The sequence below is a fragment of the Pogona vitticeps genome, chromosome 4, assembly GCF_051106095.1.
Source record: "Pogona vitticeps strain Pit_001003342236 chromosome 4, PviZW2.1, whole genome shotgun sequence".
Lineage (NCBI taxonomy): Eukaryota > Metazoa > Chordata > Lepidosauria > Squamata > Agamidae > Pogona > Pogona vitticeps.
Window position 1 is genome coordinate 104,421,608 of NC_135786.1, and position 12,757 is coordinate 104,434,364.

Sequence of the window (12,757 nt, forward strand, 5' to 3'; positions counted from 1 at the left end):
TGGCTGTTCAAATTTTAGCCAGCTGGAATACCTGAAAAAGTGAAGGCGAAAAGGAGAGACTGGGGGAAAAACAGACAAATTTAGTAGAAGAGTTGCAAATAAGAAAACAGAAAGAATAGGACATGTCAGCTTCTAGTTCAAATGATACGTACATTTCCTATGTAGTTGTACATGTTTCCTGTATCATTCTGAGCTTGAGTGCAGGGTCCCACTCTATATCTCTCTGGCTACACCCACCACTCACCCTGCAGTTGTGTTGCTAAACAAGTAATCACCTGAAATAAATGGCAGTGTAAATTGCAGGCATGAAGAGGCCTAATCTAGGTGAACACTACAGCTTTTGGGAGGAATTGAATCCCTTTTGTCCCTCCCTGCCCCTTATGACTACAAGGAGAAAACTTGATCAATAGCCAGAATTACATAGGGAAATGTAATAGGCCTGAAACAGCAATCCAGTATATTATCTCTGCACATTTGTTTTCATTTGGCTGCCTGCTGTGCTGGTATAATTTGTTTTGTGTTTTAATAATTGGTTTTATTGATAAGGTTTGTGTCTGCTGAAGGAGGGATGTTTTTTCAAATAGGGATGGTGGAGAAGGGGAACAGAGAGTTGTTTTGGAGCAATACAGGGTAGAGGGAGATATAAGGAGGGGAGACAGTTGTATCATTATAGGAGTGGGGGAAGGAAGGGGATACTGGTTACTCCTAAATTGTCTCCCAATTCAGAGAGTTTAAGTAGCCATGGCAATGGTTCCTCTGGGTTAAAAATTCTGCTGCTGAATGCCTGGTCAATGAAACATCAACCATCTAGAACTTGATCCTGGATGATCACATTGACCTGGCCAGTATTACAATGGAGGAAGGGGACTAAGACTCGGGGACTTAGTCTTTCTCAGTTCTGCCCACCTGGGTTCTCTGTGCAGCAGCAGGCCAGGCATGGGAGGGTGGGGAGTTGGAGTAGCCATAGTCTGTTGTGATTCTTTCCCCCTTACCAGGTGCCCTGCCCCACAATTTGCTGAGTTCGAGTATGAAAGCCTAACAGTAGAGCCCCAGGACAGAATAGGGATTGTATTGGTGTACCACCTATCCTGCTGCTCCACAGTCTCTCTTCTTGAGCTGGCAGAATTTGTATTGGAGGTGATGTTGGAGTCCTCTACAACTGTAATACTGGGGGGCCACATTGTCTATGCCAAGGCAAATGTATTAGGAGTGGGACAGGGCTTCATATCCCCCATGATGACCATGGGTCTGTTGCAAGTGGTATTTGGCCCCATGCATCCTGCAGGGCACACTATGGACCTAGTCTTCTGTGCAGGTCAGGATCATGTTGATCAGGGTGTAGAGGAACTCTCTGTAGATCACAGATCACTTCATGGTGAGGAACTCTTAAACTCTGCAGGGGTAGAGGACCAATTAGGATAGTCCATCACAGGAGACTGATAGATCTGACTGGTTTTCCAACAGCTCTTGGGAAGTTTCCCATTGCCTCAGCAGGCAATTCTGTCAAAGCCCTGGCTCTGGAATGGAGAAATAGCTATGGCTCTGGACATGATTGTTCCTAAGCATCCCCTCCCATGGACTGGAGCCAGAGAAGCCTCCTGGTTTAACAGGGAATTGGCAGTTATGAAAGAAGTGGACCAGAGGCTAGAGGAAGAATGATGGAAAACAATGAGTGAATTCAACCAAACATGGGTTAGGGCTTGTTTGAAGTCCTATATGTGATGGGCTGCAGAGAAGATAGGATTCTTCTCTGCTGCCAATGTAGACACATTCAGCAGAATGGTTTTGAATGGTCAGCAGCCTAAAACATGTCCCATCAAAAGAACAAAATGAATCAATGAATTAGTGATTTTTGAATGAATTTTTGATTCATTTTTAAACCTGTACCCATCTCTAATGCAAATATTGGAAAAAATGCTAGTAATATTAGTGGGTAGACTCTGACCCAAGAGACATCTTAGGTGAACACTTTAAACCACAGCTATAGTTTTGCCTCTTCATATGAACAGGGTGTGAAACAAAAAATATGCTTGCCCAAGAAACAGTGACTTTCTGGAGGGAACTCATGGCTAACATCCACAGAACAAAAAATAATAGCTGGGGAGTTTGCTGGATTAGACACAATTACACAGATGTGGATTGTGGTTTGAAAGCAAACAGGAAGTTCAGAGTTGAGAGATTAGAAAAATATTTTTTGCAGTATTTGCATATTTCCCTGCCAAATATGCAAGTATTTGCATATTTCCTTCTCTCTCTCTCTCCTCTCTCTCTCTCTCTCTCTCTTTGTGTGTGTGTGTGTGTGTGTGTGTGTGTGTGTGTGTGTGTGTGTTTTGCAGTAGGATATAAAGGCGAGTGACTGCTGAAGAAAAAGCTGAAGTGAAGTTGTTCCACAGCTATAGTTTTGCCTCTTCTTAGGAACAGGTGTAAAACACCAAAAAAAAAAAATCCTTGCCTACAAAACACTTCTTTTCATTTTGGCGACTTGTGGTTAATTAATACCCACAGAACAAAAGTGATTGTGGGGAGTAGGTTGTTGGGTTAGTCATGGTTACTCACGGATGTGAAGTATGGCTTGAAAGCAAACAGGAAAGTCTGAGTTGAGAAATTGGGGAATTACTTTTTTTAACATCATTTGCATATTTCTCTGCCAAAAAGAAGAGGTTGATTGTTTGTCTGTGTGTTGCAATAGGATATAAAGGGGAGTGACCTCTGAAGCAAAAGCTTAAGCAAAGCCTTTCCTTGCAGCAGTTTAGAAAAGCAGATTGCACTTAGCCAAGGGCCGGGGAAAACCAAAGGAGGGCTATTGGAAAAGGGTCAGAGCCCTTGCTGAGGGTCCAGGATGGTTTTTCCCCTGGCTCTGCTCCTGCTATGGGTATGTTGCACTGCAGCGGATGGTAAGTAACTGAAATCTAAATGGATACCACCAATTATATTGTATAATACTTGATTGGTGGACAAAAACACAAATAGATTCAAGATGCACAAGAGACAAAACAATAGGCTTTTGTGAGGAACAGACACCATTTGAATGTGAAGGAAAAACTGATCAAAATGTTGTATAATTATCTACTAGAATGAAAAAAGAAAGATGAAATGGTTAAAGAATGTATGATAAAATGGGCCCAAAATGTGGGCCACAATATTAACTTAAAGTCATGGTCACAAATATAGGAAGATAATATTAAGTGAACAAAAGCAATTAATTATAAAGAAAATATGTATAAGATGTTCATCAGATGCAATAGAAAAATTATATATATAAAAAAAAACCAACATAAAACTACCTCTAACAAATGTTGGAAATGCAAAGTAAAAGAATGTAGTTTTTATCATATGTGGTGGACTTGAAGGGAAGTTAAGAGCTTTTGGAAACCAATCCATGAGTTTTCACACACAAAAAAATCCTCTATAATTCCATTTGAATCTCAACTGTTTTTGTTGAATATAATACCAGATTTGATAGGGGAAAATAAGATATTTGATCATACATAAAACTATAGCAGCAAGAATTTTATATGCCAAATACTGGAAAAAAGAGGAGCCTCCAACAATCCAGGAGTTAATAGAAAATTTTTTTGAAGCAGCATAGATGGAAATTTTTAGCTCTCCCCTCAATGTTAGGTATGCCACTACGGCTCGAACAGGGCATCCTCTTACTTTTGCATAAAAGGCCAAGGCTGACATCTTACCTTGTTTTATTATTTATATATTAAATTTCTATCCCACCCATCTGGACCAAGGGTCTACTCTAGAACTAGGCAATAAGCCCTTCTTGTGCAGGTATGTTGCAAATTGTTGCAGATGTTCCACTGGGACTAGCCAAATAGTCTGCAAATCCACACTAGACCTAAATTCTTGGAATTCCGTGCTCACAGCTGAATACCCTGTACGAGTCCTGGGAGCCAATGCCAGCCCTATTGCATGCTTGGCTTCGTCCCACCAATTAGCCAGGCCTCCAAAGAAAGACTCTTGGGACACTTTCTGGATCCTGGCACTAACTCCCTAAACCATTCCATCTGTAGACATGACAGGGCATCAGCTATGCTGTTATCTAGCCCGGGGATGTGTCTTGCCTGCACTACCATGTTAAACTGCAGTGTGCACAGTGTGAAGGCTCTAACCAGTGTCATGACTCGCTTGGGCCGGGATGAAAGCATATTAATGACATGAACCACTGCCTGGTTGTCACACCAAAAGCGCACTATGGAGTTGGCCCACTCTTCTGACCATAGCCTTATTGCTCCCACAATAGGAAAGGTCAGGTCTCGAGTGAGACCCAATTTGTGACTGTCCCCTGAGCATTCGCATATACACCATCTTCCTCTAAAGTAGATACCAAAACCCCATGAACCTGAGGCATCAGTTTGAACTTGGAAGTCTGCGCCCAAGCAAATGTCTGACCTCCAAAACGAAACTCCCTTGAAGCCATCTAAAAGCTTGCTCCAAACCAGTAGGTCCTGCCTCATACCTCCATTACCTCTGGTCCTATGCAAAGGCCTCCTTACACCACTCATGGCCTTGCACAGCCTCCTAAGGAAGTCTCTGCCTGGTGCTACAACTCAGCAAGCAAAGTTCAAATGCCCCAATTTTTCCTGTAATTCTCTGAGTGTGACTTCTTGCCCATGATAACTTACATCCTCTTCTGTAGCTCCCACAGTTTACTGTTTGGGAGGTGACAAACCTGTGCCTGTGTGACTAATTCTATCCCCAGGAAAGTCAAAATTGATAATGGTCCTTCTGTCTTCTCCTTAGCCATATCCTGGAAGACCTCCAAGAGCAGCAAACACTGCCCAGTCCCTTTCCCCCCACATACCTAAAAATCAACTAAATAATGGGCCGTGCTGGACAGTTCTGCCCTGTGCCTAAGGTTCTGTTCCAAAAAGGAACTGACATGCTGAAATGCTTTGCAGGAGATAGAGTAGCCCATGAGGAGAGCCCTATAAACTCTCTTGCTGCTGGTTGTTGTTTTCTCCCCATAGAGACGTTCAATGTATTCTCAAAGGCTTTCATTTCTACGGGGTTATTCCTTTGGCCAAGCATTTCTCAATAAGATGTTGGATGATTAGGCACTGATGTATTGTGGACCTCCCTGGCCTGAAGCCCACCTGTTCTAGCACTATAATATTCTTATGTTTCAGCCAGTCTGAAAATTTGTCCAGAAGGTGCCTTGCATAAAGCTTGCCTATAATATTCGACAGCCTAATTGGCCTATAATTTGACAGGTCTTCCCTTTTATCTTTTTTATGGAATGGGACTACTATGGCTGTTTCCCAGGATTTGGGAATATGCCTATATCATCAATGTGAGTAAAAAAGCGGTGCTAGAAAGGAGGCCCGCCACCCCTAATTTTCTTTTTAAAATTCTGGTGGAATACTATTAAGGCCAGGGGCTTTGGCATTTTTCAGTTTCTCCATGTGGAATTTGATCTCGCCCATGGTTACAGGAGGCCATTTAGGGGTATTTTTGGGAGTTATTGCACTGAGGGGTTGAATGGCATCCTCCTATAAACTTGTGAAAAAGGAAACCCATTTGTCTAAAGGCATACATATGGCTGTTTGTGATTTGGGTCCAAACTCAGTTTCCAGAAGAGAGATGAGTTTTTATTTTTATTTTTTTGCCACTTCAATTAGCTTCCCTCATAATTCTCTACTGTATTCTTTCTTAGCCTGAAGTATTAGCAATTTGTATTCTTTTTTCTCCATCAGAAATTTTCTTAGAGTATCACTTTTGGCCCAGTCTAGTGATCTCCTGTATAGCTGGTACTTCCAATTTAATGTTCTTTTTGCTATCGTACAACTTTGATTAAACCATGGTTTGGGTGCTTGTTTACAGTAACAAAGTGTTTCACTGTGAAAGAAGCAGAAAATGAAAGGATCCTTCATACTGGAAAAATGGATCTGGATCAAGAGTGATTTTATTTTATTTATTTATTTATTTTTGGCTTGGCCACCTGCTGCGATTTGAATGTGTTGAGCACTTCAAAATTGAAGGTTCTGATGAGATTGTTTGTACATCTCAAGGAACCTGGAGTGCACCTGTACCAAAATGTGTAGGCTAGTTAACTGGGGGTCGGGGGAGGGAGAAAGCAAAAGGACCCCGAAATAAAAACAATACATTTAAACAGCTGCAGTCCAAATAGTAGCAGGATTAGCAGAACAAGGAGACCTGAAAAGTGGCATGAAATGTGATTTGTGCTTTTATGGGACTTGTTTGTTTGAAAATGTTTCCACCTGTTCCTATTAAATTTGATCTACCAAGGCACTGATTTAATACATTTGTGAATGTACTGATTGCCTCATTTTAAAAAATAATGGAAATTATGGAGGGTTCTTCATGTTACTGGGTTTGAAAATGGTCCATTTCCAATAAAATAAAATAAAATTAAAATTAAATAAAATAAAAAAGACAAGATTTTCTCCTTCATCATGATCCCATGTGTGGGTATGGAGATTTCCTTGGGTTCTAGGAACAAACTCTAAAGTGAAGATTCAGAAATAATTTAATGCTAATTTCCATATTAAATAAGCCTTCTGACTTATTTAAGAAAAAACATTTCAAATAATTACTATGAGATGCTAATGAGAATATTCTGGGTTTTTTTGGTGTGTGTGTTTTAATGTAGAAGTAACCTGCCAACCACAACATATTGATCATGGACGTATATTGGCACAAAGGGTAATTTATAAGGATGGTGAACAAATACAATTTTCCTGTGACCGTGGATACAGACATGCTGATAGGAATGAAGCAACATGCACTCGGAATGGGTGGAATGGACGACTGGAATGTATAGGTCTGTATGTTTCTCATTTCCAGAGTTGGTGATCTTGCAATTAAACCATGTGCAGATTTAGTCAGCAGGAAGTCCTTCTGAGTTCAGTGAATCTTAATCCTTAACAAGTGTTCCTAGGATTGCAATTTTACTTAATCGGGTTGGATTAAAAGAATGAAAGAGTTATGCTTGATAAATTGAAAAACAGGATCGAAGAAGAAGAATCCTGCATTTCTCTTATATACGGAAGGGAATAGCTTTTCTGCTGGATTGTTAGGAAAGCTAGGAGAAGTGGCAACTGAAAGAGAAGTTTTCTTTCTCCCCCCCCCCGCCTCAAAATGAAGAACCCTATAAATGAGAACACACTATTTTGCTTCAAATTCCAGTTCTAGAAGCACAGCAAAATGCTATAGCACTGGGTGATTCTTATTTTAAAAGAAAAAATAGCTGGATGTTTTATAACGGATCTTGTCCACTTCTGACATGACTGGTTTATTCACACATACTGTATTTTAAAATAATGGATTAGAACAAATGCGATGATCAAATGACAATGATCTATGACAATGTGTCATTTCCCCTTCTCCTGCTCCTTCTCCTTCTGCTGGGAGTTGGATGTCACAGCTACTTTGGCCTTTCACGAGGCAACTCTAAATATGGTGGTTGCATTCAATCCAAATTAGTCTCTCATGTACCTCCCATGTATCTTATGGCACAACATGGGAAAGGAGTCCTCTTCCTTCTCATTTTTATTCCTGTGCACTGAATCCAGTCTTATGTGCTCTGTCCCAAAGACTGTAAAATCATTGATATGGCTACATGATGTGTCACAGAAAAATAAAATACAGTGGTGCCCTGCTTGATGACGATAATGCGTTCCAGCAAAATCGCTGTAGAGCGAAATCGTCGTCAAGCGAAAGTAAAAAACCCATTGAAATGCACTGAAAACCAGTCAATGCGTTTCAATGGGGAAAATATCTCATAGTCCAGCAAAGATTGCCCATAGAGAACTGCCGATCAGCTGTTAAAAATCGCTGTAATGTGAAGCTTCTGTCCAGAAAGCAGCCATTTGAGAAGGGAGGGAAGCCATTTTCTGGAGGGAAGCCACTTTGCGGAACCGGAAAGCAGCCATTTGAGAAGGGAGGGAAGCCATTTTCTGGAGGGAAGCCATTTTGCGGAGCTGGAAAGAAGCCCTTTAGAGAAGGGAGGGAAGCAATTTTGTGGAACTGGAAAGCAGCCATTTTGAGAAGGGAGGGAAGCCATTTTGCGGAGCCAGAAAAAACAAGCTCCTAATCAACGTAAAGCGGATTTCCCCCATTGGAACTATTGTTTTGCAATCACAAAATGTCATCATCAAGCAATTTCGACATCATGCGGGGTAAGTGTCTAGTGGGGCACCACTGTACAGAGGACTAATGCTGTGACATTTTAGTTGCTCTACAAGTGGAAATATGGTAAAGGTGATGGCAAAGAAAGAAAATATGCTGCTCAATGCCTTCTTTTCCAAATTTCTTATTTATACTCTGCAGAAATTGTATGCCTGCCACCCCATGTAGGAAATGGTGACTTCCAACCTAAGGAGCTTCAGTTTAGACATGAGGAACAAATTGAGATAGTGTGTCATGAAGGGTTTCAGAGCAGTGACCATTTTTCTGTGTGCACCGAACAAGGCTGGCAACCCCCTGCAACATGTATACGTAAGCATTGTTCTCTTTGTCACTCCTGAATATCTTTACTTCCTGAATGATATGGACCATTATAGTGGAAAGGATGGGAATGGAAGGAAATCTGGAGATCCCTTAATGTTATGGAAGGGATGGGCTGGGGTTGTGCATAGAGGCACAGGAGCTCCCCTTGATGGAGGCCGGGCAATCCAAATTCAGGGGGACAGCTGTTATCTCCCCGCCCCTGAAGTGCAGTTTCCAAGGGACCTGGTCATGTGCAGATTCTCTACATGAACAAGAACTCAGGATTTCCAGAGTACTTGCTCACATGTGGCACTGACACCTCAGCAGGAATCTCCCTTCTGGAGAACCTGTGCTAAAATTGTGAACAACTCATTGGCAGAGGGAGTGGGGCAAGGTGCCCCCCTCTATGCATGTTGACAGTGCTGAGTGGCAGCAGGCCTGAATAGCACTAAGGTCAACATACCAAAAATGGTAGCATGGGAGATCTCTGAGTAGGTGCATGCTATACTCAACAATTGAAGAGGAAAAGAGGAGGGACAATCTGCGCATGCACCAAACCAGCACGTGCAGGTACTTGTGAGAATCCCAGCAGCAGTTCTTTCCCAGGCTATGAGGGCTTTTCCTACCTACTGAGGTTCTTATTCCTCAAGGAAGGAACTCTGACCAGCTCATGTAGTGCTTGGGGATTCTTCAGTATTCTGACTCTACAAACCACACCCTCATGAATTTGCAAGGCAGAGGGCACAATGTACGGCCTGCTACCAATATGTAGAACCCACACATAATTTGTAGGTGACCATGACCCTTGCCATTAAGTTTATCCTCTGTTGCTGAAAACAGTCTAGGACACATTATTTAGAGAAACTGCTTCTCCAGGTCACTGTAAAACCAGCATCCAGAGGGGCTGTGGTCCAGAAGATGCTCTAGCAGTCAGCATTAGAAATTCTGCATCCTGAAGGAATATCAGAATCAGCATTGAGAGATCCTGCTTCCTAGAGGACAGGGCCAGCTCATGGCCACCAAATTTGGGGATGGCCCCCCACCTGGTCGCATTTGCTACTCTATGAACCAGCTATGTGCAGAAGAAATTGCTTCTAGGTTTGGAGGGAAAACCATGGTTCAGACAAATGTATATATGGAGGCATAAATATGTTTGTGTGCATGTTTGGATGGTAAAGCATGTATGGGAGTTCTGTGTGTATATGTATGCATGTGGGGAGTATTCTCATTTGTTTTGGCTTCTAACTTCTTTTTTCTACTTCTTTTCCAAAGCTAAGAACTGTGGCTATGTCCGTTTATCAAATGGATATTTTTATTACAATGAACCATTACATTCCTTCCCCAAAAGGCTGGGCTATACAATGGATTATCATTGTAATTCTGGTTTTCTGCCACCAAATAAGGAAAACTGGCAAAACATTAAGTGCACCAAGACTGGCTGGGATCCAGAACCAAAATGTTTCAGTAAGTAAATGTTTTTCTCGCTTAGCAGGAATAGAAATCACTCTGTAAAAAGGAAACATGTATCTAATCTATATTTGTGGGTAAATGGCAAAAAAGGGTTTGGAACAGAATAATGGAGGTGGCCATTGATTAGGTCATTTCATACACCCTAACTGTGGTTGTAAACATGAAGGTTTTTGAAGATTTCACTTACAACTGGTGAGAGGGAGCTGATTTTAGTAACATTTTGTCTAGAAAGCCAGGTTGCTTGCCACTCCCTATCAAACAGAATACAGTATGTTCATTCTGAAAGCCAAATATGAGGAGAGGAAATATATGGAATTATCCTGTAGAGATAAATATGGTATGTGTAGAGAAAGGATTGTGGGCTTTTCTTAGGGAATGGCATATCCTGTACTGAAGGAAGCTGTTGTTAAACACCATAATTAGAGGGGAGGGAATAAAGTTCTTGTAAGTATTTCTTTGAAACCTGACTAACAAACTCCAGGAATTTTAAAATTCTCTGTGAATTCTTGAAATAAAACTGAGTGTTGCAAAAATGAATACTTGGCACCCCCTTGAGAAAAGAAGATTCTTCTGAAGAGCCCTGAGAGGAAATCAAACTAAGAAAGGGAAGGGAAAAGATGGCTGTTTCCTTTAAAGGACGGCATGAATCCTTTGTATCTGTTCTGTGTGTAATAGTGGCCAACCCACAGGCTAGTCAAGAAGGCCCAGTTCTATTTCTGTTTTCATTGTTACAGCACCTCTGAACCTATATTTGTGATCTCCCTTTAAAGCTGGCTGTGTCAACACACCTTGCTGAGTGATGGCAACACATCCTGGCTGTGTTGATTCCATAACCCTAAGTATATATAAAGTTTGGATCACAACCTTGTAAATACAGTATGGCTCTTTATTTATTGCCTGTTCACTCAGTTTTGAGAGATCAGTTTTGGAGCTCATTCTAGGCATTTTGGTTTCTCTCTATCTTGAACAATATGACTATTTCAGTGGTCCTCCAAGTTAATTTATGAATAAATTAAATACGACAGTTATGGGGATGTGGATTGAAAAAACTGTCATCTCCAGTTTCGCCACAACATTTGCTGCTTTGGGTATTCACTGAGGGTTTATTGACACCGGAGTGTTGTCTAAGTCTCCACTTGTTCTTGACTTATTCATTCTGGTATTTTGTTGCACATGTCAATAAATCATTCAAATCTATGAGTCCCCACATAGGGGAAATATTTGTTGCTGAGATTAGTGGATACATGAGGTTGTTCTGTACCTCCTACCTAAACACATCTGGAATTATTTTTGCACATATCCCTTACAAAAATCACCCTTCCCTTTGCCTATCCTCTCCACTCTTTCCCTACCTACTTCTTTCTGTCCTTTCTTCCCTTCTTTCTTTACCTTTCCAAGGATTATGGATGTGGGGACTGACTAACAGAAAAAGGCCCATAAGAAAACATTATCAAATGACAAATGCCCAGCACAGATCAGTACATATTTGCCAAAAAATCAATGCAGTACTAGGGTCCAGAAGGGAAGATCCAGGACTGGTGTAAACCAAAGCAGAACAAAAATACACCAGTACCTGGAGGTGGTGCTAAAACATAGAGAGCAAAGTCTTTTGTCCTCCTTTTGACTCTACTGATGAGAGTTGTGCACACCGGGGTGTAGTATCCAAAGAAAAGCAGAAGAAATGTTCAGGGTGGATGGCTTCTGAGCTTCAGAATCCTGAATTCAAATGCCAAGATTACCTACAAAATTACTTTGGGAGAAAAAGTAACAAGCAAACTTGTATGTATAATCTTCTGGAAGAGGTTTTGAAAGTTATATTTAAATAACCAAAATCCTTTGTTTAGTGTTGTAAATGACACTAGAGTAGTTTCCATAAAATCAAAGGGGATTTGGTGTGTCAATTCCTCAGTAAGTTCTATTGACTCAAATGGGTCTACTCTAGTAGAAACTTACTTTAGCGTAGTAAGTCATAGAGTAGGCCCATTTGAATCACTGGAACCTAACTATGGACTCTTTAAGTACCCACTGATTCTATAGGCCTAACTTAGTGTGATTTGCGGTGATAAGCAACAGGATTTTGGCCCGTGGAATATATTAGAATCCTAGCTTTAGATAAAGAGAAAACAAGTAAAAGGACAACAGAATAGGAAGTGCTCTCCTGTTTCAAGTCAGAGTTGTTAAGTCCTTTCCTCCTAATTATTAAGATGACACTGAATAATTTGTTCTCCTTTCATTTAACTTTTGGGTCATGGTCAAAACACCACCCTCAAATGTGATAAGCTGTCTACAAATGAAAATGAAAGGAAATCCATTCAAATCCCAGCAGTAAACTGCTCTTTACCTCCCTTGATAGTACAAATTCTCATTTTATACCTGTTTTCTTACTAATCTGTGCCATCCTTTTATTTTGCAATATCTCTTCACCATCAGAATACTTTTTCAGATACCTTGTGAGATTCTTCGTTACAGTGATGAAGGCCAACCCTATCATTAAGCAGAATGAGGCAGCCACCGCAGATGGCAGTTTTGAGGTGTCATGACTTGAGCAGTTAATTCTCATTTATTTCTTTGATTGGCATTATATTTATATTTCCAGGAATAGGAAGAATCCATAGTATCAAAAGATTCTAAGAATGCTCCAGGATTTGAACACCTCTTTATGTCTTCCATTGTCCATCCATCAGGATGGCCAGTTTCATAGTCAAATCTGTCTAAATTTTAATTGGAATTGATGGGAGGAAATCTTACAGTGGCATCACCCCAACACCTGTGACCACCTCCTCCTCAAGAATATGTGTTATTATTATTGTAGTCAAAGTCAAACTTT

At 40.9% G+C, this 12,757-nt stretch overlaps 1 protein-coding gene across 5 annotated transcripts in view; it reads left to right on the forward strand.

Annotated features, from left to right (window-relative positions):
• The first annotated feature begins 310 nt into the window (after nt 1-310).
• The window catches only part of LOC110091706 (complement factor H), a 66,710-nt gene continuing 54,263 nt past the window's right edge, over nt 311-12,757 (forward strand). For 3 of the 5 annotated variants that reach the window (XM_078392304.1, XM_078392306.1, XM_078392305.1), the window contains exons 1-4: nt 311-2,894; nt 6,623-6,793; nt 8,302-8,469; nt 9,733-9,924. In XM_078392304.1, coding sequence (XP_078248430.1) covers nt 2,840-2,894; nt 6,623-6,793; nt 8,302-8,469; nt 9,733-9,924 — 586 coding nt within the window. In that variant the 5' untranslated portion in view covers nt 311-2,839. The remainder of the gene's footprint in view (nt 2,895-6,622; nt 6,794-8,301; nt 8,470-9,732; nt 9,925-12,757) is intronic. The other 2 variants (XM_072998082.2, XM_072998084.2) reach the window with 1 other exon arrangement.